The sequence below is a fragment of the Lissotriton helveticus genome, chromosome 10, assembly GCF_964261635.1.
Source record: "Lissotriton helveticus chromosome 10, aLisHel1.1, whole genome shotgun sequence".
NCBI lineage: Eukaryota > Metazoa > Chordata > Amphibia > Caudata > Salamandridae > Lissotriton > Lissotriton helveticus.
In genome coordinates, this window is record NC_136071.1 from 237,469,074 (window position 1) to 237,495,439 (window position 26,366).

At 43.7% G+C, this 26,366-nt stretch overlaps 1 protein-coding gene across 1 annotated transcript in view; it reads left to right on the forward strand.

The window, feature by feature from the left end:
* Positions 1-26,366, forward strand: part of PEMT (phosphatidylethanolamine N-methyltransferase) — a 1,176,780-nt gene that overhangs the window by 585,144 nt on the left and 565,270 nt on the right. The window contains exon 4 of the mRNA XM_078665209.1: positions 25,581-25,726. Coding sequence (XP_078521335.1) covers positions 25,581-25,726 — 146 coding nt within the window. The remainder of the gene's footprint in view (positions 1-25,580; positions 25,727-26,366) is intronic.

The following is a 26,366-nucleotide window of genomic DNA, read 5'->3' on the forward strand; positions in this document are numbered from 1 at the left end:
AAACTGTTGCAGACCTGGCTGTTTTAGGTGCTGGTTATGTGTAGGCGAGCGCCGAGAAGCACCTCTGGGTGTGATTCGTTGTGCATTACTAAGTGGATATAACATAACATCCCTTGTGACCGTCCGTCTTCCACTGTAGTCATTTCAGATGTTAGACTCTGTTTTCTGTATTGAGATGATTCACACGCTCATTGTACGTGTGTAAGTTGTAAGTGTGAAATTGAAAAGCTCTAGCTCCTCAGCACGAGGTACACTCAAGATGTAAACACTAGTTCAGGGTGGGTTTATTGGAAGGCAACTCATCCATAGCAAAGTCAACTGACCCTTGGAACTTCCTCCCCAGTTCAAGTTCCAACATTCTTAAAGGAATCCCCAAGCAAGATAGTTCTAAGGTACCATAAAAAGTAGCTTGCAAAGTGATAATTCACTCGGAAATGTGTGCCCAGTGGGCTGTTAAAACGAATGTGGATTCTTTTTGCCTCCATGATTACTGCAGACTTCTTCAGAAGCCCCTCAGAAGGGGAGCAGTGCTATAACTTATTATCCACCTCCAAGTATTCTTCTGACTTCTCTATCTCATCCCTCTTGTGCACCAAATAGACTCGCCTCTAGCCTTTCATCAACTAGCAGCTGAAACGCGCAAATCCTTAGCGGAAACGAAAGGCATATGGTGGACCCTAATGAGCTTTGTAGTAACCGTCCTCTTCAGCAAAGTCCAGTTACACTATTCAGGAGCAGGGACAGGGGTGAGCATATTGAGAACGTAGACTCATAGGAAGAGGGAGGGACACAGACATCCCTATTAAATCCCTAAATACCAGCCGTACATGAAAATCTGCAAACTCTGAGAATATCCTTCATCTGTGCCCATGCGTGTAGTTGTAAACAGGGTGAAGAAACATTAATACACAATGAAGGAGTGTGAGATCAGGTAACCTAGGGCAGGGAGAGTGTGTATGTGTGTATGCCTAGCACCAGAGGGGTGCTCATACCTTATCCTGGCTGAGAGTGATGGAGGAGGATGTGTGATAAATAGGCACACAAAAAACCACGTAATTAGGATTAGAACATTAGTATGTTGAGCACTCCAATGCAGACAATGGAGTGCTCTGGGCTTCTATTGGGCCGGTAGAAGCCTGTAGAACAACATTCTAATGTTTTACATTCACAACTGCTGTTGGAAAAAAAGCCTCTCAGAGCCTGAGGGGATTTAAATCCCCTCGGACCACGAGAGGCCTTTGTTTTTACCAATAAGAACATTGGGCCTTCTGGGGCGGAATGTTCTAATAGCCTCAGAGCCATCCTAGCGGGCTCTACCGGCCATTAAAGGCCCGCTCCATTGTTAAAGGCCCTCACCTTCAGCTTGGGTCTTTAACGATGGAGCAGGCCTTTAATTGCCAGTAGAGCCCGCTAGGTCGGGCTGTAAGGCTATATTAAAAGATATAATAAGCTACTCAGCACCAGCATATCAGAGAGGGATTGTGGCACATGTGCTTATAAACCCCAAAACAGTGGTGAGGGCCAATGAGAAAAGGCCCAGTAATCCACATGTCAACACATGAAAGACAGAGATGCAGCTGAATACGTAAAATAATGGTAAATGGACAAGAGTGGGAGTTAATGACATGAGCAGTAGCCATGTCCTATTTTAAAGGTAGGAATACTATGTTCGGCTGCCTAAATACACCACATAAGCAAGGATAGAAGAGGAAAAGCAATCAAGTTTGGCAACCTGAGCAGAAGAGAGCCAGTTGTTAAAATGCACAGATCTCACATGCTTCATCTAAGTTAGATTTTTTTGTACATCTTTTGATTTGAAGAAACAAGTAACAATGGGCATATTCCTCCACTGCCTTACATTGTATTTGTAGTATCCATATCATGTTTGAGAACCCACAGTTCCTATCCCTCCCCACTCCTACCGTCATCTTCCATGTCCATGACAATATTTCTAAGGGTCCCCCAATAGAGCCAGATTTTCTCCGATTATTTGGGTCATCCCCTGCTGTTGTATTCCATTTTTTCAGAAAGCATACACCAGTCAATATCTTTTTTCCAAACTTCAATCTCCAGGATTTTTCCATCCTCCCAACATCGAGCAATACTGCTTTTTTCTACACCTCAGTCCCAACACCGTCCAAAACTTCTGGTATCTTGGGGCCTCCCCATTGCCCCATACATTCAGAATGTATTGTTTCACTTCCCCATTCAAGCCAAGAACAGCCTGCCTGACTCAGGTTCTCTGTAATTCTTCCGAGTACCCTGGAATTAGTGGTCAGCCCCATAGTATGTTGAAGAATGTACCCTCTTGTCCTCAACCTCGTATACATAGACTGGACGAGACCCTCCCCTTTCGCTGAAGTATTGTTCTACAGTAGTAAGAGCAGTGCAGTATTCTAAGCTTTACCAGGTGGAGGTCAGATTTTATAGCTGTGTCCCTCAGGCCCCTAAGTGCCTATACCCATTCCTCATCTTCAAGGATCCACACATCTCATTCCTATTTGGTCCTCACCTCAAATATAGTGTTGGAGAATTGTTTTCTATCTTTCTATGTGTCAGAGGCGTTGCTTTCCTGGTAATATGGTCTCCCAGGAGTCTATCCTCCATTGGGGAGTTACTGCGATAGTCAGCTAAGTTGAAATTGTGAGTAGAGGTTTACGTCACAAGCCCTTCTCCCTCGTTGGGTTGTGGCTCAGATTGTAGGCCTTTTCCTCTAAACAATACCTCCTGGGATTCAGTGGTGCATTATGCAGTCCTCAGCTTGCCCAGTGTGAGGATATCCCCTGACATGTTTACAATCGCACTTCCGAGTAAGAAGGGAATAGCCTTGTGAAGGAAGAACAATCTGCAACCCATGTGGTTTTGCCCAGTTACCCTGACACTGTGGAATTTAATACTTCAAAATCAGAGAGATTTTAGATTGTGTTGATAGGAATAGATAACAAAGTGATCACTCAGCGCTACATTCCTGTCCATTGTTTTTTGTTATAAAGAATAATGGATCCAATAAACTTAGTTAAGCTCCTTTATTTAAAGATATAACCCGGTGCAGAAGAAGTGCGAGCTCAGCCGCTGGCAGCTCTCTCATCACGATATGAGGCTCCTAATGCCTGTCATTCTGAACTGACAATCACACATATTTAATACATAACACTTACCAACAACCCAGCACGCGTGGCGCCCGAGCAGAGAACATCCTAGCACGAGTTGTGCCCGAGCCAGGGAAGATTGCAGGAGCAGTCTGGCTCGAGACACAACACTCCTCCCCCCTTATAACGCTATTAGAGGAAACAGTTCCTTACCTTCTACATATAAAACGTTTGGATACAATCGGATTAACAAACATTTTATGCTAAGAACTGAACGAAGTGCATTCATCAGTGATACGCACACTGCGTGTCAATACTATAACAAGGTACTTTTGTGTATTATTTTACTCTTCAGTGATACACACATTGTTATCAACTTCTACTGTTCAGCTAATTAATTTATATTCCAAAAAGTGGTACTATTATTTACAATTTTCAAAATTGTATTGTTTTTTTTTTAAAAGGAAAAAAAAAGATTCTTTTTTTTTTGTCCTTATTCTTATTATAGGACTGCTGAGTACTATTGAGTATAAGGAAGACTGCATAGTAATTTTAGGTATAAGCCAATTTAGTTTAGTCATTTTACTCTTATTTCCATTTCGTTTATTGTGAAGTACTAATAACTATTTCTGCTGTTTGACTGTTTATTGGTCACAAATAGTTCTTATCTACATTTATTAGTTGTGTGGTTAGTGTATCAGTCACTTTTTCTGCTAGATACCTATTTATTTACAACATGACCACTACAACTATGAACTTACCGGCACCTCAAGCATTTTTGTTAAAAGATGGTGAAGTATCAAGCCACAGATGGGAGGAATGGAGGGACTACTTAATCAATTACTTGGAAACCTTTGAAAGTAAAGAATTGACGCCTGAAAGGAAAAAGAAAATTCTTTTACACTGTCTTGGCCCGGGCAGACTGAGAGCCTATACCAGGATTGAAAACAAAACCACTGGTGGAAGTGATGAGAACGCATTTACAAGCGCTATAAATGACCTTAATGCATATTTCTCTTACGGTTTGTACGGCTGTGCACAGATTCAACTTCTACCATAGAAAACAAGAACCAAACGAAAAAATTGAAGACTACATAGCCTCACTTAGGAGATTGGCCATTTCGTGCAATTTTGGTACTATAGAGGAAGAACTGATTCGTGATCAGTTGGTAATGCATTGTAATAATTCCAACCTACAAGACAAACTGTGGGTCAACTGGGATTCCAGCCTAAGGGAGATCTCTGCTATTATCAGCAAAGCTGAATTGACCTCCAGGTGTGCAAAAACTGTGGTCAATAAGGTTAAAAGTGATGGTGGTGATGATATGATCACAATTGTGAGAGTTTCCAATCAGCAAAGTTCAGAAAAAAGCAAATACAAACCTATTTTGAAGGGGAAAAACAAAACCAAAGATGCTTCTAATGTTAAAACTAATGGTTTCAAAGGGGTTTGCTTTCGTTGCGGCAGCACTTACCATCTTGCCAATGATAAGAAATGCCCAGCACTAGGACAAAGGTGCGCCTACTGCAAAATGTCTGGACATTTCGCTCGTGCTTGTAGAAATACCAAGAGAGTAAAATGCATTGTTAACGAATGTGATGATGATTATGAGAATGAAGATGAAGATGGTGAGAATGTGGTTTGTTGTGTTAGTGATGATGAATCTACCAACCAAGGCAAAATGAGGAAAAAACCCATTTGTGATATTATTGTAGGCGGTATTATGGTGACTTTAACAGCTGATTCAGGTTCACCATATACTGTCATCAATAGGAAAAAGTGGGAAGAACTATTTAGTTGCAAAATTGGTCATGATTTGGATACACCTGATATACGCCCGATCAGCTACACGGGTGAACCCTATTGATTTAGTAGGGTTTCGCAGACTAAATTTTGAATTTAAGGGAAGGTCAGCTATGTGTAAACTGTATGTTTCTAAAGTAGGACCTTGCGTTTTGGGCTGGTGGGACCAGGGTGATTTAGACATACGCCTCGACCCCAACAGTTCAGACCCAGTTCTTTGCATTAACCATGACCATCCGTCTAGAAAAGCATGCGACAAAGTGTATGAGAGATTTCCTAAGGTTTTCTCAGGTAATGTAGGGGAATTAAAGGGTTTTTCGCATAAAATCATTCTTAAAGAAGATGCAAGACCTCGCATCCATAAAGTCAGGAATACTTGGGTTCGGATCCCATCCTCGTCGCCATTGTTATAAAGAATAATGGATCCAATAAACTTGGTTAAGCTCCTTTATTTAAAGACATAACCCGGTGCAGAAGAAGTGCGGGCGCATCCTCTGGCAGCTCTCTCATTACGATATGAGGCTCCTAATGCCTGTCATTCTAAACTGACAATCACACATATTTAATACATAACACTTACCAACAACCCAGCACGCGTGGCGCTCGAGCAGAGAACATCCTAGCACGAGTTGCGCTCAAGCCAGGGAAGATTACACGAGCAGTCTGGCTCGAGACACAACATTTTTCACCCACCATGCCACTTCAAATCAAGACCAGCCGTCTACATACTAATCTTGGTTCCTGTTCCAATAAGTCAGTCCAGGCCCAGCTGCAAGTCTTGACCCCCTCCAGATAGAAAGAGTTGGGAGCCCGCAGACCAGGTTTGGCGTACTTGGCCTCATCATTGAGGTATAGCTTGAATCCTGTGGCATAGTGAGCACAAGCCCAACGTCTGATAACACCCTTTGCATTTAGATTATCTTCTGCAACAAAGAACACAGTGATGGAAGAAAAGTGTGAATGCAACTCTAACAATGGCCATCGCTGAAGCCACTTTAAACCCAACCATGATGTGCCCTTATTATGTTTGACCTATAATGGCACTTATGTCATTCCATTGCAAACGTATTCTATAAATAATGGAAGGGACTTTGTTTTATCTACTTCAGCTATTGTCTTCTTTGATTGGGAAAACCTTGGCCATTGGCTTGAGACATTATCAATCACTTCTTGGATCAGCCCACATGAGTACTTTTGTCCCACCTTCTTCCCATTCTCTGTTTGGGTGAGTGTGTCCTTCCACTTCTATTCGAATGCATGAGGGACTATTTTCCATCTGAAATCCAATTCGCAATTTCCATAACAAACATCTGAAAAGCAGATGCCATACAAAATAAAGCAACTATACTTTTTATGTGGTATTTTGAATTCTTTTCCTTCTCTGGTCAGGTTGGGAGCCATTATTGCTCCTGTGGAAGACTGATAATAATACAACTTCTGTCATCAGTGGACTCACTTCTTTTCAGTAGTGGATATCAAAACATATAGTGCAATATGCGATATGAATATGCATATATGTAAAAGACAAATGATGATACTTCACAGGACTAGAAACGTCTGCTGCGGCTGGTTTAAATCCAGCCATGTTGTACCCTTATTACTTTTGATATGCAATGTGGTTTGTGACATTCATGGCAAACATATTGTATTTTCTACATAATCAAAGCGGCTTTAGTGTACGTCCTTCAGCCACTGACTTCTTTGGCTCATGAACCTTCGGCCCTTGGCTTAAGACATTGTCTATAAATACTTGGATCATCCCACAGGAGTATTTTAGTCTCACTTAGTTTCTAATGGCTGTTATTGTGTGTCCTTCGGCCTCTATTGAAATACATGTGGGACTGTTTTCCATCTGAAATCAGTTGGCATGAGGCCCTACAGCACTAGGGAGCGAGTATTGACAAAGCATCTGGAAAACAGCTGCCATAGAAAATAAAGCAACTTTTTTTCTGAGGCACCAACATTTCAAATGCTTTTGTCTGCCCTTTGGTACAATAGGTTTGACAGTGTGTGCACACCAAAATCACAGGGTGCGCAAATATCTAACCTGTTGGCTTTGCCAGTGCTTGTTCCTTATAGTTTTACTGACTAATGCCTGTAGACGGCTCAATTCATAATAGTTTTTTCCGATGTTATATCCGACAACATATAATCAATATCAAAACATCCGCTGTAACACCATCATTCCATAATATAATTGAGCATCTTCCATCCTTTCATTGGTGAACAAATCTTGTTTTTGAAGTCCTGTTTAATTGTATGCCAACTGATCCTCATATGTCTGTACGATTTCACTGCTCACCCTCCTATCATCTGCTCGTTTATGGTGCTGAGGTTGAATTTTACATGAGAAGACATCACAGATGGGCCACCTGTGCAGGTTTCCATTGAAAATGCGTGATAATGTGTATGATCTTTGGTGATAGTTGTCACTTGTGAAGAATCAACAAACACAGATGTGCCACACAAGTGGCATTATTTCTCTAGATTTCACTCCATCCATTAATTCTATTGGCTCAAACCACTTCCATGACCTTTATATTTTATGTACATGGTTTTCACAGAAAGGTAAGTCTCATAAATTAGAAAGCATCTGTTAATAGATTGTAGTCTTCTTTCTTTATTAATCTGGGTTGTCATTCTTACGTGCATCCAAGCATAGCACTGGTTTAAGTGACACTTCCATGTGGTTGTTTTATAAAATGATGGTATAAGATAGTTACTTTTAGACTATTTCGAGCTCCTAGACAAAGACTGACTAAAGTTATGATAAAGTTGCTAAGTGGAGATACACAATACTTTTAAAGACAATAGCTCTCAAGAGTGGTCCTGCTTTGGCTTCATTAATTCCTCCTTCTCCATCTTCCTGCAATCCTCCCCTCCACCTTAGTAACAGATACCCGGGGTTCCATGAACCCTGGGTGATTATGTTAATGGGGGGGGCTACAAGTGGATCCCTCAGGATACTCTGAGAAATGAGAAATAACTGGGATGACTGGGACATCACGTCTGATTTTGGAAAATAAATGCTCAACAAAGCAGTGATGCTGGTCTCTGCAATGACTTCCTCTCTAGCTTGACCATCTTCAAGGGTCAACCCTTCCTTGCCTCATTGAAAGACATATCTCCGACTCAGTGGTCTAAACCAAAGGGCTCTTTGCCAATCCTCTCTGCCTTCCCTTGTATTCTCATGCACAGTCTTGGATCATCCTTCAATTTTCTTGTACAGTGCTAGGATGTTCCCCAGCTATGTTTTCACTATGTGAATAAAAATGCACCTACATGCAGACACACAGCATCTCATCCTAATAATAACCTGCAAATGAAGACATTGGTCAAAGAGAACCAGGGCTATATGATTGGCTTCGGTAAAGCCTAATCCATACTCTGTCTATAACGGATAGCTTATTGCAATGTTTTTTAAGGCAATACAGTTGCAATTCTTATTAGACAGAAGTGCAGTGCATTAGTTATTTAGCACTGATAACTGTATTAAGCATTATATATTTTGGGGTTGTTGCATTGTACAGTCTTGATCCTAGATAAGTGTGCCAGAATGCTTCACGTATTTAAGAAACTTGTTGAGAAATCCGGATGGTATTAATCATCACAGCAGAGTGTTGATCATAACAGTAGAATGTATGCTGGCAGGCACCGAGAGCCATATAAGTGGTTACATTTATGTGGTGGGTCCATATAGTCTGCAGCAGATGTTAGGCCCATAAAATAACAGCTCTAAGTCAGCAGGTAGCCCATGGGCAGTTCTCCAAGCTGAACTTGCACTATGTGAGGGAGTTAGCCAGGATTATCTCAGTTAGAAGGGAGTTACACATTTTTGCTGCATTGCCCAAAAAAGCTTGCTTCATAGTGGGGTCTTTCACATACTTAGCAGGGTTGAGGTGTGGGCAGGCCGACCCTTTAAGCCTTTGCTTCCCGTGGCTAAGGTCAGTTGTTTTGCCAGGTATTTTGTGTATTCATTCATGATGCTTTGTATGCAATGCAGGAGGTCTTTCTTCTGGAGGCTGCTAGTTCAGTGATGCAGGGACAGTAGTGATGCGATCGAATTTTCTTGTTCTGAGGTTGAGAAGGCCAGTAGCATGGAGGTCTACTTTTTTTTTTGTCTTACGGAGGTTTGTGAGCATCGCATTTCTGAACTCAATTCCATGATATGGCTTGAATAACGTTCTTCAAACCTTATCTGAAGATAACATAACATAAGTATTTGTAAAGCGCATGTTCACCACTACGGGTATCTTGGCGCTGAATAACAGATGTTTGTTGTTACCCAACTCAATGGTACTCATTTTATCGACCTCAGATGGATGAAAGGCTGAGTGGACCCGCCGGGATTTGAACCTGTGAGCATGAGGTCAAACACAGGCCCCTGCAGTAGACACATTAGTCCACTGAGCCACCAGACCCGGCTTGTGATGAAGATGAAATGCTTGTTAATCCATAGTACCATACAATGATAAATGGTGCTGTTTTAGAATGAGGTTTGGGTGGGTTTACAGATTGAGTTTTGAATCTAGGATTCCACCAAGGATGCTTCCTGCTGAGATGTATGTAGTTCTTATGTCTTTGGTTCAGATGTTTGGGACATATGTTTGCAGTTAACAGTTATGGTTTGGTTAGAGAATGAATAGCTGGCGTTTTAGGGAGCTGATGTTTAGTTTCATATGTTTCATCCATTAATGTATTTCAGATATGCGGGTGGTTGGAGTCATGGGAGCAGCTGTATTTCAGATATGTATGTGCTTTGTGTCACTAATTGCCGGTGTCATCCACTTATTGGTGAAAAGCAGATGGTGTTTTTTTAGGAGTGCCCTTAAACTTTGAACATAAAGGTGTGTCTTGTGACACAGTTAAACGCGTGGTGGTGGGTTTAGAAGTTAAATTGTGAATTTCCACCAGTTTTAGTTAGTTTGTGAGGTAGGTCCACAGTCAGTTTGGAACAGTGTCTTTAAAACTGATACACTTTAATAGAAGAGTGAGATGGATGTCTAGATCAGTTGTGTCATTCCTTGAGGGCTGTTCAAACAGCACTAGACAATGTGCCATCCGCTTGTCAATGGGTTAGAGGGAATCCTCAAAGATCTTCAGGAGGTTTCTTTCGTCCCAGTACCATGGTAAAACAAACTGACATGAACCTAAAGTTTGTTGTTGTTGTTGTTGTTGATGTGCTTGCAGTTGATGTGCTTGCTAAGTTGAATGATCACACAGTTTTTGAGTATTTTTGCCAGGTAAGGAAGAACAGTGCTAGGTACGAAATTTAGTATGGTCCACATCAACCTTTTTAATGATAGTTTGTCATTAGCAAATTTTGAGAAGGTACCACTCTGGAGTGAAACATTTATGTAATTTATCCGGAGATTTGTAAGGGCATCTCTATTTTCTTTACAGAGGATGCAGGGATCGGATCAAAAGAGTATAACGAGGGGTTGGTTTCAGTGATATTTGAGCAAAAGTGCTGCATTTAGCTGAGACTCCTTGGAGTGATGGTTGGTAGATTTTGTTCAGTCTCAGGAGCAGTGTCAGTCGGTTACCTAGTTCAGTGATTTTGCTGGAATTGTGGCTAATTTGCAGCATCTGTATTTACCATGTTTGTAGGTGGAAGTGGATGACTATTCTTTAGGGGAGCTGAATACCTTCTTAGAGTGGTTACTCTCATGATTTAGTTCGCTTTTAAGGAGTGTCTGCTATGGTTAACTCAGAAGCTTTTCAAGTGTGCATCTTGTGAGAAGTTGGCCTGGTATATGATGTTCACTATTCTAGTGAGCACCTTGCACCAGTCCAAACAGCCCTTATGGTGATGGTTGTAAAGTCAACCTTATAGACGAGCTATCCTAGTGGTAGCATGGACAAAGCAGTCTTATGCTAAAACTTCTGAGAGCATGTGAAGCAAGCTGTTTTACCATATGTAACCCTTTGAATACCAAATGAAAGGACACCAAACAGGTTATATATAAAATATATATGTATTTATTACTAACAAAACCTCTCTGAACTCTTTATGACGTCAGAGGCACAAGCACATAACAAGATACTTAATTATCATACAATAAGTTGCACAATATACAGTAGAGCCCTAGGGGCACGTAAAACCATATACTAAAATAGTGGTATAAGAACCACGTCACGAACAGGGAGTAGGCCTAGGGCCTAGGGAATCGCTGGGGCTACGCTGTACTACCAAGAGTTAGGAAGCAGGAGCCCATGGGAAGCGTGTGCAGTGTCTACACACACACGCGAGTTACCATAGGGAAACAATGGGAATGTAAGAATTGGAAACTAGTTCTTTTAGGACACTTCCGGAAGGACTAGGAGAAAGCTACTGAAAACTAGGACACTAGGATAGTCAAGTCAAGTCAAAAACTTTATTCGGAAACATGTAAATCATGTCCATAAAAGTACATACATACAATACATGTCGAAAGAAAAATACACTTAACAATCGCAATCCGCTAAAAATACAGTATGATACATATAACGAATCAAATGACACACGTTAAAAAAAAAGTTTCCAATGGATAAAATATTTTAAAATTTTTTATATTTGTTTTAAAAAATCATGCTTTTCCTATAGCTAATGGCCCTGAGTAAATAACTAGCCGTATAAAAACAGATGTCAGGGTGATGCAAATTAAAAAGTAATTTCATTGCCGCTTTAATGGTTCTTGCTCCAAATTTAATAAATAAAGGTTTTAAAAAGAATTTACGATATTCACTATACAGGTTACATATAAGTAGAAAGTGCTCTGTGCTTTGTTCTGAAATGTTGTCGCACCGACATGGACCTGTAGGGCGCATCTTAATCTCAGGGAATGCAACCAATAGGTGGACCGTACCCATCCTCATCCTGGTAAGAACAAACCGATGTTGCCCTTTGGTTACCTGGAGGAGGTAAGGGTGTAGGCCCACAGATTCGTTCAAATGGTTGTAACGTATACAGGTGGAAAGTTTAAGATCATCCGTGGCTCGTCTTTCTGCACAATGTTTTAAGAAAATTGATTTCAGACTCTCTTTAGAGAGATCCGAAGCAGAACAGTGATCTAATGTAACGTTTAACCCAAACACACTAGAAAAGGATTCAATTGTGTATTTAATCCATGGGATTTTGAGAAAATAGTCTAGACGTAAACAATCCTCAATGATGGCCCTATTAAATGAGGTTTCGTCTTTCATCCAGACCGAACGCCATAACATCAGAGGTCTCAATAGTAATAGATCATTTAGATGATGTAGTCCTAATTCTTTATGGACCAAGCTATTAGCAGTGGATGTCGGGAGACACAATAATTTTTTCAGAAATGTATTCTCTTCTACCTGTAGAGGTTCTACCCTGGATACCCCCCATACCCCTGCTCCGTAGAGAGCAGCCGAGAGACACCTAGCTTCAAAGATCTTAAGCATTACTTTAGGCCTTCTACTACCTAATTTACTTGCAAAGGCAAATATTCCATTGGCACTCCTGATCATTTTGTCGCGCACCACCTTGTGCTCGACATCCCAGCGACCATTTTTGGAAAAATTAACCCCCAGGTAGCAAAAATTTTCCACACACTGCACCACCTGGCCATCAATAAGATACCTATAGGGCTTTTTAGTTTTGGCTTTACTAGCTCCACACTCCATCACATATGTCTTGCTCTTGTTAATGACCAGCTTTCTTTTTTCAATAAAGGCCACAAATGTATCCATCAAAAGCTGTAGACCCCGAGGAGTCCTAGAGAGCAACACAGCGTCGTCCGCATAGAGTAACACGGGGATGGTACTTGTGTTTACTCTAGGGGCGTCCGCTGGTGCCTTCTTAAGGATCGAGTCTACTTCATTAATAAACAGAGTGAAAAGCAAGGGTGCCAAAACACACCCTTGTCTAATACCTCTCCTGACCCTGAATTTGTCTGTACATTCGTCCGAAGGCCTCGTACCGAACACTCGAGCTAAGCTTCTCGTATAAACGGGCCAGAAAATATATAATTTCCCTAGGTGCTCCCATTTCTAGCAAGGTAGTCCATAGTATGGCGTGATCCACCAGGTCAAAAGCGCTGCTCAGATCAGCGAAACAGAGGTAGAGTGAACCATTTTTTGCTCGAGTGTATTTCCCTATCAGGAGTTCCAGGTTTAAGCATTGTTCAATGCAACCTCTTCCTTTCCTGAACCCGTATTGGCAGTCTGTCATTGTCTGATTAGACTCTGCCCACTCTTCTAATCGGACGAGGAGTACACGGCTCATAATCTTGACGGACGAATCCAGCAATGAAATTGGCCGGTAGTTTTTAACGTTTCCTCGGTCCCCTTTCTTGTGAATCGGAACTATTATTGATTCAGACCAGGTGCACGGAATAGTATAGCGAACAGCAGCGTTAAAAACTTTGACTAGTACTGGCCCCCAAGTCTCAGGTGCGAATTTATACACATCAACTGGGACACCGTCGGGTCCCTGGGCCTTACCGCCCTTACTAGCCCTGATACTACTTAGGACCTCCTGTAAGGTGATATCTAGGCTGAGTACTGGCCAAGAGCAACTTATCGGCAACATTACCGTGTTAGGATTAAAAATGCCAGAAAAATGCTGTACCCATGATTCCTTACCCACGTTTGAGGTTAACACGGGAAGTTTATCATCTTTTAAAAGGGGGCTGTTTACTACTGCCCAAAAAAGAGTACAATTATTCGATACAGCCGCTAGATCAAGTCGCTCCCAAGCTTCCTCACGTAATTCAGCTTTCCTTTGCTTAAGAGCTAAATTATAGTCAGATCTAAGCTTAGCTACAACTGTTTTGTCTCTAGGTTTGATGGATAATGCCTTTTTTAGTGTCTTCAATGCCACAGTACATGCATTATTGAACCATCCCCTTGCTTTATTATTAAAATTTCCAGCAGACCTAGTAAACTTACCACTAATAAAAACATTGATTTTTGTAAAGTAAAAAATACAGGCCTCCATATTTGGTTGCTCATAAATAATTGATGTAATGTCATTTAAGCAGCATGAGATAATGCAATTAGAAGTTACTTCAGCTTTATCCCCTGCCCACCTTATTCTGAAACCGTTCGGCCTATGTACCTCAATGTTTATGATAGGGCTACTATCTGGAATTATGCAAACTTCCCAAAACCTAGTTTCAATAACAAGACAGTTATGATCACTAACCATGTGGTCTACAACCTTGACATCAGAGCTAAAATGAGCTAATTCGGAAGACATGCAAATAAAATCAATTACAGTGTTCGCCCCTCTCCCTACAAAAGTTGGCAAGCTATCACCCGTCCCATCCTGCTCAATCTCTAGGATCTCCATATCATAGGCGAGTAGGAAGGAGTTCAGAGTTTCTCCATATGTATTGTGTTGGAAATGTGTAGCTGGCTCTCCAACACGGTTCAAAGTGCCACACAACTTTTGGTTAGAGAGAGGGCAAACAGAAATGTTAAAATCTCCAACATATATGAACTCAAAAACTGTATTAGAAGCCTTCATCAATTGTTTGATTGCGACGTCTAATTCTAAAATAACCATGTGTCTGCTGGCATCAAAAACATTATTATACATATTAATCAGCAGAATGTTTTTGTCTGCCTCATCAACTAACCACAACAGTTGGGAATTATTGCCCACGGTGATATGCTCCTTCACCCTAATTCGCATTTTCACAGAAATCAGAATTAGCAAGCCACCTTTGGCCCTCCCTGAGGTAGTTGCCACTGCTGGTAGCTCATATGCTACAAAACCATCAAGGCCCTTTGTCCCAGGGGGGGTTCCTCTTGTTGTTCCACTCCAGATCATTACGGGGTTCACCCAGCACCCCGTCACACCCTTGAAATTTAGACACCAGGTCTCTTGTAAACATAGGATATCAAATGTTCTAATTAGTTCTAACCACCCTAATACTTCAAATTTAGAGACTAGTCCTGCTATATTCCAACTAGCAATAAGGCAAGTTGTTGGTGCCCCCTCTAAGGTATTGCAAGATGTACCCACAGACTTAGGCAGTATACTACCAGTAGTATTTGGGGACTGATTTAAATCTACTCCTGCAACCACTTCAGCAAACTCGTGTCTGACCTCTTGTCAATCGCAGTTATTAAGACCAGACAGGGCATCATATCTGTTGTGTAATAGCAGGCTAGGTACTAGGGGGGAAGCCCAGCGGTTATGCATATTCAAGTTGTTATCCCATCCTAGTGCTGGCGTTTTAGGTAGGGTTACATTTTGCTGTTCCCCATGGAAAAATTTTAATGTTAGGGGAACCACCGTACCTCTTCTACGCTGAGGTGGAAAAATATGTGTTAAGACATTTGGAAGTACATCGGGGTGTGCAAATGTTACCACCACACAATCCCCTTTAAATCTTTTGGGGCGATTCCCTATCCAGGGGACACGTTTAACTGCTTTAATATCGTGCGCCAGTTGCTGTGACCCACCAGGCGCTAACCTCATATTACCTGAGAGCCAGTGGAGGGCCTTACTACTCAGAGAGCTAGATGACTCGGTAATGCCGTCATCCAAAGGGGGTACATTAGCTAACACCAGTACAACAGGTGAGGCTTCCTCAATAAACTGCAGTGGGTCTGTACCGTGAACTTGTGCTTGTGGTAAATTTACTATTAACGGACGCCCTTCTGCTGTTGTTATATTGTGATTAACTTTCGGGGCCGGCATATGGACTGGATTGGTCAGCACACCAGATGTCCCTTCTCCAACTTGGTTCACCCCTTCGGTACTATTTCTTGTTATTAATACAGTATTAAGACTGCCTATTTCCTCCGTCAACTTTGTTTGCACACCTCCAAGTCTTTTTACTTCAGCCTGCAATTTATCAATTTTAGAGATCAGAGGTTTTACAATTTCAATAAGTTTACCCTCTACAACCTCAAGCAGTTTACTAAACATTTCGTCATCTCCTCTGTTTCTTATAGTCCCTTCCCCTACAGCCTTTTGAGGAGCTCTCGAGGAACCTGGGGATAATGTTCTTTTCCTTTTCACTCTTGGCCTTTGACCGCCCTGTTTCCGCTGATTCTTCACACAGGTGCGCACAGGCCGGGGTGTGTGCTCAATCGGTGGTAAATCATCCTCCACCGGACCAGTTACAGTTTCTGGATCTGAATCAATAACATTGTCAGAGTCTACATCCAGAATAACAGGGGATGCTAACATGATCAATGGCTGGCTGCCAGTCTCAATAATAGGTGATGCATTTGGTGAGACCCTGGTTTCCACCAACACGAAGGGGCTATCCTCAGTTGACAGAGGTAAAGTAGGGCTTAACCTGCGCAAATCTGGTGACTGGCTTAGCCCAAGTGATTCCCTCCTTTGTTCATTTATTTTCTTTACTGTTTGCACAACATAGTTATCCATGGTGTTTGGGGGCAGAGCAGCAGGTTTCTTTTTAGACATCATCTATATATAACGCAGTTAACGAACAACACAGCAACAGAGTCTTACTTGTTGGCGCGTCTCTGATGGAACAGGGGGTCGAGCCCTGCCCCTGCCTCCTCCTGCCGATGAGGGCCGTAGAGGGCCCGCCCTTTGCCCGGGCTTCGCCCCGGGCATCCCGCTCGCGTCCCGCGACGCGGGGGTGCTCCTCCTTTTATTCCTCTTCCTTAGCGCTCACAGGGCGCTGCCGCGTCACTCTAACGCGCCGCCGCGGTGCCTGCCGGGATTTGCAGTCTCCCGGAGCGGCGGCGCGGAGTCCGGTGTTTCTTGACTCTTGGCGGCGGTGGCGTCGGTGTGGGCAGTGTCCTCTGCCTTCCTTCCTTTCTCTGTGGGCGAGTGAGGTAAGTGCTACTGACTCTCGGCGATGGCGGCGCTTTTGCTGTGGTCTCCCCCGCTCTGCCGGGGTGCTCCTCCTTTTATTCCTCTTCCTTAGCGCTCACAGGGCGCTGCCGCGTCACTCTAACGCGCCGCCGCGGTGCCTGCCGGGATTTGCAGTCTCCCGGAGCGGCGGCGCGGAGTCCGGTGTTTCTTGACTCTTGGCGGCGGTGGCGGCGGTGTGGGCAGTGTCCTCTGCCTTCCTTCCTTTCTCTGTGGGCGAGTGAGGTAAGTGCTACTGACTCTCGGCGATGGCGGCGCTTTTGCTGTGGTCTCCCCCGCTCTGCCGGGGTGCTCCTCCTTTTATTCCTCTTCCTTAGCGCTCACAGGGCGCTGCCGCGTCACTCTAACGCGCCGCCGCGGTGCCTGCCGGGATTTGCAGTCTCCCGGAGCGGCGGCGCGGAGTCCGGTGTTTCTTGACTCTTGGCGGCGGTGGCGTCGGTGTGGGCAGTGTCCTCTGCCTTCCTTCCTTTCTCTGTGGGCGAGTGAGGTAAGTGCTACTGACTCTCGGTGATGGCGGCGCTTTTGCTGTGGTCTCCCCTAGGATAGTCAATACCCACAGGAGCACCAGAGTACTCGCGTTACCTCACCCACAGGAGCCAGGTGCATAGGTGTCAAAGTGTGTCGGGTTTCGTCGCTGAATCCTATGGAGACCTGTGAAAAGATGCTGCAAGCGACCAGGAGAGAAGTGTCCGGTTGGATCCAAGGGCGGATCGAGGATGAAGAGAACCTGAAAGCAGAGGGGACAGAGTCTGGGTCACTAGCCAGTGACCAGGAAGGAACCAGGCGATGTCGTGAAGCAATCAGGTGATGTCGTGAAGCTTGACTCTGCAGCCATGTGGGCCAGGAGGCGTCGACGATGACCAGGAGCTGGATACGGACTGTCCCATGAAGGATCTCGCTGTTGGCGGCGTAGGCTCCCGGATTGGAGTCAACAGGCCTTGGCAAATGCAACCCATGCAGGAATCGAATATTTGCTTCGAGTTAGACCAGCAAGGTCTATGGGGCTTCTCCTTTGCAGGGAAGCAGGGTCCCACCTGGAGCAACCAGGCAGGCGGTTCAGATTCAAAGGTTTGTTGTCACAGAGGCCACTAGCCAACGGGCAAGTAACCGGACAGATGCGTCGAGCACAAAAGCACCAGCAGGCCCCACGCGGTACTCGTGGAGTGTGGAGGGCTGTGCGTCAGTGCAGAAGGTGCTCGGGGCTGGGGCTTCTCAATCCCCAATGCACAACTTCGAGGGTGCCTCAGAAGCTGCACAAGTAGCAAAGAGCAGGTTATTCAAGATGGCCGGTCCTACGTCTCTCGTCACCTCCACGGGTCCCAGCTTTGCTGTGGCTGTGGATCGTGGTCAAAGAAGTCTGGAAGTCTGGCTCTTGTCCGACTCTGTGCTCGGGCTCCGGTGGGAGCGTCGACAAAGTAAACCTCAGATCGCTGGATGGTGCCTGTTTGCACAGGGTGGTCACTCCTTGACCACAGGGAGATTCTTCAGCCTTCTAGTTGCAATAGAATGTCCAAGGTCCAGAGTTTCGTTTCAAGTTTCAGTTCAGGATAAATCTAAAGTCTCTTGACTCAGCTCCTACCTATATACCAATCTGAGGGGCTGGATTACCTGCTAGGTCCCTCCTATGGGTGGGACCAGGGAAGGGGGTGGTTACACCCCTTTCCCTTTGTCCAGTTTCGCGCCAGAGCTGGGGCTGGAGTGCCCCAGCAGCTGGTTTGAACCGGGCTATGCATGGGACACCTTGTGTGCCCCAGGCAGTGTCTCATTTCATTCAGCCCTCCCTGCCCCAATACACTATGGCCTGTCTGGGGTGGTGCTAGCACCTCCCAAGACAGGAAACCTATTGTCCAAGCATCCCTCGCTGGAAGGACTCCCAGCAGCAGGAGGTCAGACTTGTGTCTGTGGCAGCAGCATCCATTTTGTGATGCTGAGGCTCTGGTTAACTTTAACCGGGATTAACAGGAACAACATGTCTTCTCCCTCTAGAAGGGTGGAATGCTACCCCCATCGCCAGAACTGGCGAAGGGGTAGTATTCCAAAGCGTATGACACCTTACACGACATATTTTGATAAAGCCAAACCAGAGTTAGCATTTAACCGCAAGGATTATAATGCACTTAAGAGTATATGGTATGGCTATATCATAGAACAGCTATAAGGACATGGTTGCGAAAGCTGCAGACAGGCTCAGCTCATGCTAGAGCACCATCTCACATAAAACCAAGCACTCTGCCTCCAGGATTGTTAAGGCCTGCCATAGGAGTGACTTATAGGTGCATATGTGTCTATATATAAGGTTAGATATAGGAATACTATATCTAAGCAAAGGGTGATTACACGACCATGCCCCAGCTGAGTGATCAGCCAATTGTGTCAATTTGGATGGCCAGCCAGGGGTGGCATAATTCATGCTGCAGCCCCTGGTAGGCCTTGGATGCACCTATGCCCTGGGTACCTATGGTACACTATACAGGGGCTCACAAGGTGACCCAACATCCAATTGGATTTGTACCTAAAGTACATGGAGTCCATTTTACAGTGAGAGCAGATAGCCTGGGGTCCTGATTAGCAGGATCCCAGGCCAACTAAGTCGAAAACCAGCTAAACACTAGGCAAAAAGGTGGGGGTAACCATAGTCAGATATCCACCTTCCTACACATCTCATGACCTTGAGTTGTGGAAAGGTGTCTTCTGTTGGGCGCTCCCTCATTTACAATCCATTGCTCTCTGTGATTGTTTTGCCTGCTTACTTTGTAAGAATGTATGTGGGGTGTTTATCATTTTATACATTTTCATTTAGTGAGAGGAGGGGCGGTGCTGAGGACATGATTAAGATTATGGTTGCAGTTTCGAATCAGAAAATCTGTATCAGTGTCTTTCAGGAGGTAGCAATGTCCGTAAAAACTGAACAATCAATATTTTTGAAGGTTCTAATGGTTTACTAGGGTTCTTCAGAGTGGTGTGACCTGCTGGGAAGGAGGTTTCGTGAATAAGAAAAAAGGCTATATGAATGGACAAACCAATTTACTGACTGAGAGTTTGCAGTTTGTTCAACCGCTTGCCCGAAAATGATAAAGTCATTGATTGATGCTTGGAGTACTTGACAAAGTAACTTTCACTCAGAAAGGCTCTCATTGTGCTGGTGATCTTGTTCTTGCTTTTCTGTCACTGTATATTGAAGCCACCAATTAATGAGTTGTCATGAAGGGAGAGGAGTTGGTTAGCAAAAAATGTAATGGGATCATCAGTGAAAACATACGCGTCAGAATAATCATCACCTGGGTTGTGGTAGATGGTGCTTATTTTGGTCTTTGTATCCTTGTCGGATGGAATGTTGGTGGTTAGTCATTCAAATGAATAGAAACATTGAATTTTGATGACACTGCCACTGAAGGCCTCTTTTTAGACGAGGGTGACTGTTCCCTTAATTAACTCAGCTGCCTGTATGATAAATCCTGTAACCTTTCAGTAGTGCCGATAATTGGTTGGTATTTGGATTGAATTGAACCAAGCCTTGGTGTGGGCAAGGAGGTCAGCATCTCTATTATGCAGTAACATTGAGAGAGTGGCAGTGTTTGAAGTTGCAGATCTGCAGTTTATTAAGGCATGTTTTAATTCTGGGGGTTCTGGAAGATTGGGCAGCTTTTTGGTCAGATTGAGGACTTCATATTGCTGTGACCGATTGATCGTAGGTTGATATATTCTGAAGTCGGATCCTTCATTTTGCCTGGATCTCTAGATGCACTTCAGATAGAGTAACGGCGTTCATTCAGGTGCCAGGGTAATTGCGTTGTGCCCTTACTTCCCTTGGACTCAGGGTCATGAAGGCAGCAGAAAGAACAAAATGTAAGTAGCGCATTAAGATCCTGCTTTATTTTCTGTGTTTTCCACTCCTTGCCCTCTCCCTAGCATCTCAGCAACTAGAAGGAGTCTGTAGACCTAAGAGGCGGGTTAAAGGCTAGCACTATGCTGTCATTATGGGTCAAAGGGTGCATGATGTCACTTCCACTTCTCCGACATTTTGAGGATTCCATGTTTAATCCAAATGCAACTTAAACTTTTACCGAGCTGTTCAGAGAAAAAACACACACAGCACACCTAAGAGCTGCAGAGTGTGCTGTCGAAGAGGAAAACGAGGCATCGATAACATGGCGGCTTGTCAAAGTGAGCTGGCTTTTTGATCGGAGACTATAGTCCAGCGACTGACGTTTCCTATCACGTAACTTCCTGCTGCTGCGTCAACATAAGCACGGCTAATTAAGTTGAAGTTTCGCATAAATCCCATGGATGACGTATCGGCACTTGGTTTCGGATTCTAGATATAAGAGAGTAACCTACCTGCAAGATTCTTTCATTTGAGCACGCTGGACCGGAAGGGCACGTAAACCACGGGTATCATATTAAATGAAAGAAGTGACAGTGTTTTGGAACATGTGTTCGAGGGATTATTGTAACATGCATTGTGAAATTTAACCCGGAAAGTAATTATGGGAAAAGCAATGTGCCTCATGTGTGCAGATAGGGAGACTCAAGAATACTGTGCATGGCTGTCAGGCCATTCCCTATGGAAAAGGGTAGATTGTTAGTAAACTAAAAACTATGGCCTAGATGACCTCGGCGCTTCATGCTCTTAGGCCCTGACATTTTGTGAAGTCTTATTTGCTAACCCTGAAAAGCCCTGCTCTCATCATTTACAATGCAAACATAAATTCCATTTTATAAGATGTAAAAATGCTGGAGCAGGCAAAGACTGCCATTATGGGAGTTGCAGCTTGACCACCGAAGCAGAATGTAAACTAACAAGGCTGTAGATTGCCCTCATCAACCTGGCCAATGTTTGCCCTTGAAGTCGAGCGTGAACTAAATCTGTCATTGTTTGGGGGCGAGCGAGGTAATAAGGGCGGGAGGAACTTAGCATATCCTTGCTGGCCTCGGTGCATGTCACGTGGCAGAGGCTTGTGGATATTTTAAGGACAGGCACATGCACTGCATCAGGGGTGGTGGTGTGCACCATCCAGCAGCCTGATGCGTATCCACCCCAATACACGTGCACTTGCATGCGCCTGCACATATAATAGAGATGGCCAACACCATATAGTGTTCTGTTTCTCAAAGGCAAGATCGAAGGTACTAGTGACACATCGCATAAGTGTGGATGTGTTAGGAATGGTGTGAGGGATATAAGGTTACGCAGTTATACTGACCATCCCGGCAGGCAAGGAGAATGCTGTATTATATTTGAAGCCATGTTGTTGAGTTGAGTCCTGTCATCAATCAACTCTTAGGTCACTTAACTTTATCAATTTATTAGTCCTGTAGGTCCTGTGACAATTTTGAGACTTGTCAACCCCTGATGAATGCAGATACTCTCTGTGGTTATTACATCGCTGATTGATGTATTACCGTATATAAAATTAAGGGTACCAAGGGGATGAGGGCTGCTGGTGAACTCCATCACCCCAACAACAGATGACAAGTCTTACTCAAAACGTCCTGGCAAAATAAAAACAATGCAAATATATAAAGGAAACATAGTCCACTACTAGCAAGCATTTTTTTCTTAGAAGTTAGATATGGCAAAATCATGCCATTATTCTTTTTTTTGGAGCGCCATAAATACAAAGAGTGAGCAAAGGTGATATATAGATAAAGGTTACAAAGAACAAATCTTAGTATAGTCCAAGTAGAGTATCAGACGATACTCCACCGGCTGCTATCTGGTAAGAACTTATGACCAATTATAATTATTCTTGGCCTTTTGTTTGCTTCCCACCTTCCATGTTACTGTGAGTTGTGCAGCAGTCCATCATCTCAAATTGTGCTGTTGTAGCTGTCTTCCCTGGGACCATGCTGCATTGTCACCTGTGCTGGCAGGTAGGATGACTGTGGCACTCTTCTGATCTTGAGTCGACCATGAATGTAATAGGTGGATCCTTATAGACATACGTCCACTGGATGTGTTCAACCCAGGCGCGCAACACCCATTGGGCTCAAAGGGCTTAGGCCCCCCTACCTGTTGTGTGTGGCAGTCCGGGCTGAGACCACTTTGCGGGCGCACACAAAGCCACACCCGAGTACTTCACATGTCTTTAAAAGACCATTTTTAATGGGGCTTTGTTCTTTTTCACCCTTTCTTAGAGCCCCTGCATCTACACTCTGCCAATGCTGGAAGAATTAGTCCCCCCCCCCCCGAAATCTTTTCTTACCCCCTCCCCCCACCCCGAAATTTGGATCTTGTTGCGCCTCTGGTTCAACCCATTGAGTGTGAGGCTGACAGACTGAATGGTAGACACAGATTGTTAGGGGACAACAGAGAAGAGGGATGGGGTGCAGAGGGACACACGATAAGTTGGGGTGAGAAAAATTGTTGAGGCACAAGCAGAATGCAGACAAATGAACTTGGCCAGTAGGACAATGGTAATGGGACGGTGCAGAAAGGGAGAGGGATGCAGAGTCAGGAGGGTGAAAAGACAGAGAAAAGGAGCAATGTCAAGGTGACCATACAGAGAAAGATCCACAGGATGTTCCTCTCCACCCATCTTTGTCTCTGTAGCATTTGTATGGTTAAGCTGTGTGAGAGGATGGGCTTGCAATGGGAACAAATGCCAACTCAGAAGGTTTAGCAGTGTTGCCGTAACCGATATTTGAGTTGGTGTGCGTTGAACTTTACATTGGACCCCTGAGTTGAGTTTCTGTGTGATAGGAGTGTTTGTAATTCAGGTGCACAGCATTTATGTTGCGGTTGCCCATCTGAGCTTGCACGCAAAACGGTCTAGTTTAGGAGTTCTTTGACTCTGCACAGATAATGGGCCTTAAGCTCCTCCACCTTGCCTCAGACTGCATTGTGCTGTGTTCCGAATGGAGAAGTGAGTTTGCTTTACAGTCTACTGGTGAGGTTCTTGATCTCTATATTTCCCAGACAAATAGTAGATCGCCTATAAGCTCTGTATGTACTCGGGCACTGCTATAATGGTTAGCGGACATTTGTGCTATATTTGTGCAACCTGGGGCTCACGACGTAACACTATCCTGGTGACCGCTACAGGAGGTGGTATATTCCTAATGATCGGGTGACCAATGAGTGAATGCTGACCCCGTAGCAGTTCTGTGTCGACTCTTATTCAGTTGAATCCAGTGGGTGAGTCCACCAAAGGGACTTGAGGAAGGGTGGCAATGTAAAATGGATGGGGTTTTCCACATGATACTAGCAATGAAAAGGCAAGCTCATCTGGCACTCAATCCTTACTGCACTTAAAATAGAAACTGTGTACTGCAGCAATAGAGGCTTACATTGAAAAGCGAACAGCCATAAGCCATGCATTCAAAATTCATACAAATAGGTGTGAAACCAAACATTCCTTATGCAGACTCAGAGAGGCAATCTGGAGTGTTGGAGCTCCTCAAATAAAGTTCTTGATGCCACTTTCCTTCCTGCATACGCACTCGCAGCCCCCAAAATGCTAGGTATTGTTGACATGCTTTAACGCCGTAGCACAATGGTTCTCCAGTCTATCATAGATTCTTTATCAGTGGCTCAAGGAGTTGAGGTACTTTGGTGGTCAGTCCTAGGCCACTCCTAGTATCAGCATGCACTTCCTCCAGTCTGGCATAATTTCCTCCTGTGGCTTCTCCTACCACCTGTAAACAGACAACTAACAAATCTCGTTGTCCTTTCTCTCCTTCTCTTACCATCAATATTCTTGACCGTGTTGCAGATGAAACAACTGATCATCAGGGGCTGCAGCAGTACCACAATCAGAGACCACACGTCTCTGATTGTGGTACTGCTGCAGCCCCTGATGATCAGGTGTTTCATCTACAATACGGTCAAGAATATTTATTACACAATTTTGATTACTGTACATAAAACCCAGAATACCAGAGGAAGGAGGGCAACTGGTGAACTCATTAGCTCCAACAAGAGATGAGAGGTTTTACACAAAACCTTCAGACAGTATAAAATCAGTGCAAATAAATAATCATCCTCGGTTCTCTTAAGATGAACTCCTCTAAAGCGGAGGTCATATTCTTTACACCCGTGGCTCCCATTCCTCTGCATTCTTCCATACACTTTCCGCCTGACACTTTAACTCTGTTCTCTTTGCCTGGGAGGTACTCTTCAACCCTTCAATGCACTTGGAATAATTTATAATTGCCATGGCAGCATCATACCAATTATTGAACATAGGACAAATATGCTTCTGACTCCCATTCCACACTGCAGAGGCACTAATTAATTCCCAAAATTAGAGGGCTGTAACAACCTGCTTGAGGTGCTCCCTTACTTAATATTTCTTTTCCCCAATTGAAAAATTTCTCAACTTTGCTTCCAGTACCTGTTGCAACCTGCTCAGAAACACAAACCACTCTCGTTCATGAACAATCTGTGTGGCTTCCAACAAAAAAAAAACAGGATAGTCTATAAATAGTTGACAATTATGTACAAAGTGGTCCATAGTACCGGGCCTGATTACCTTACCTATATGCGGAAATGCTACACACCGATCTATAATTTAAGATCCACCAACCAGAACTTTCTAGTCACACTGAAACCATCTTGTGCACCATCCTGATTCAGCTATCGCTACCTTTTAGTTAACTATGACTGAAATTCGCTGCCCCGTGGTATCTGGGGATACCCTTCACTTACTAATTTTGCAAGTTCTAGGGATTGCAACTGCTAAAGAGCTTTGTACATAAGGTCCATAGAGCCTTGTTTCCCTTCCGTTCCCACCACTACCGTCTTAAGCACCGAGACTGGGATTTGCAAAGCCACTGTGGGGATATACATTATCGATGTCTAGGAAGATATCTACGTTGATGCCATTCTTAATCAAGCTTTATTCTAAACAATTACCTTTTGTTTCCACAGCTTCTCTGAAGCCATGAAGACTCAGCCAAAGTTGGAAGGCATGCTTTGCCAAGCAATCTATTATGCAGGCCTAGCTTTCATAGGACTTGGTGGCTTATTCGTTGTCAGCAGCTTTTTTGCGCTTGGATTCGTGGGCACGTATCTAGGTAAGGCAGAATGTAGTTTCAGATCAAATATATGATTTGTGTAAACTTTTTAGAGTTGATCATAATACACCAGATACTTTTGAGTATTCGTCAGTGCTATAACTTGTGGTCCCCCGTACAGAAAATCACAAGATCGCATTTTTGGTCTGCTGCTATATATTGCCAGTGAGAGGGTGAAATGTAGGGATTTAACATGAGGGATTTATATCTACGATGAGCATACAAGATAAATCCATGTCAACATGGGCACAATATTCTGTCACTACACTTTAACAACCTACTGCATTATTGGTGCTTTAGTCCTAGTTCAGTCACTGGAACCTCTGTTCTAAATGATAATGCTTTGTAGGAGAACATGGACTGGAATATGGTACCACTAAAGACATGGAGTCATATGGTAACTGTAATCTATGAAATGACTATACACTTTGTGTTTAATTTTAATTTCTAGGTAGTCCCCATTTAGAGTTATATATGCTAATTTATTCAGGTGTATGTTTCAAATATTTATATGAACATGTACTGATGCAGGTTTACATTGCAATGTGATAACTTGTTCTGCATGAATGTATATTGTTGTTTTTGCTGTATTGTTTTAAAATCGCCTTTCCATGGATTTGTTTTTAAACAAGGAACAACG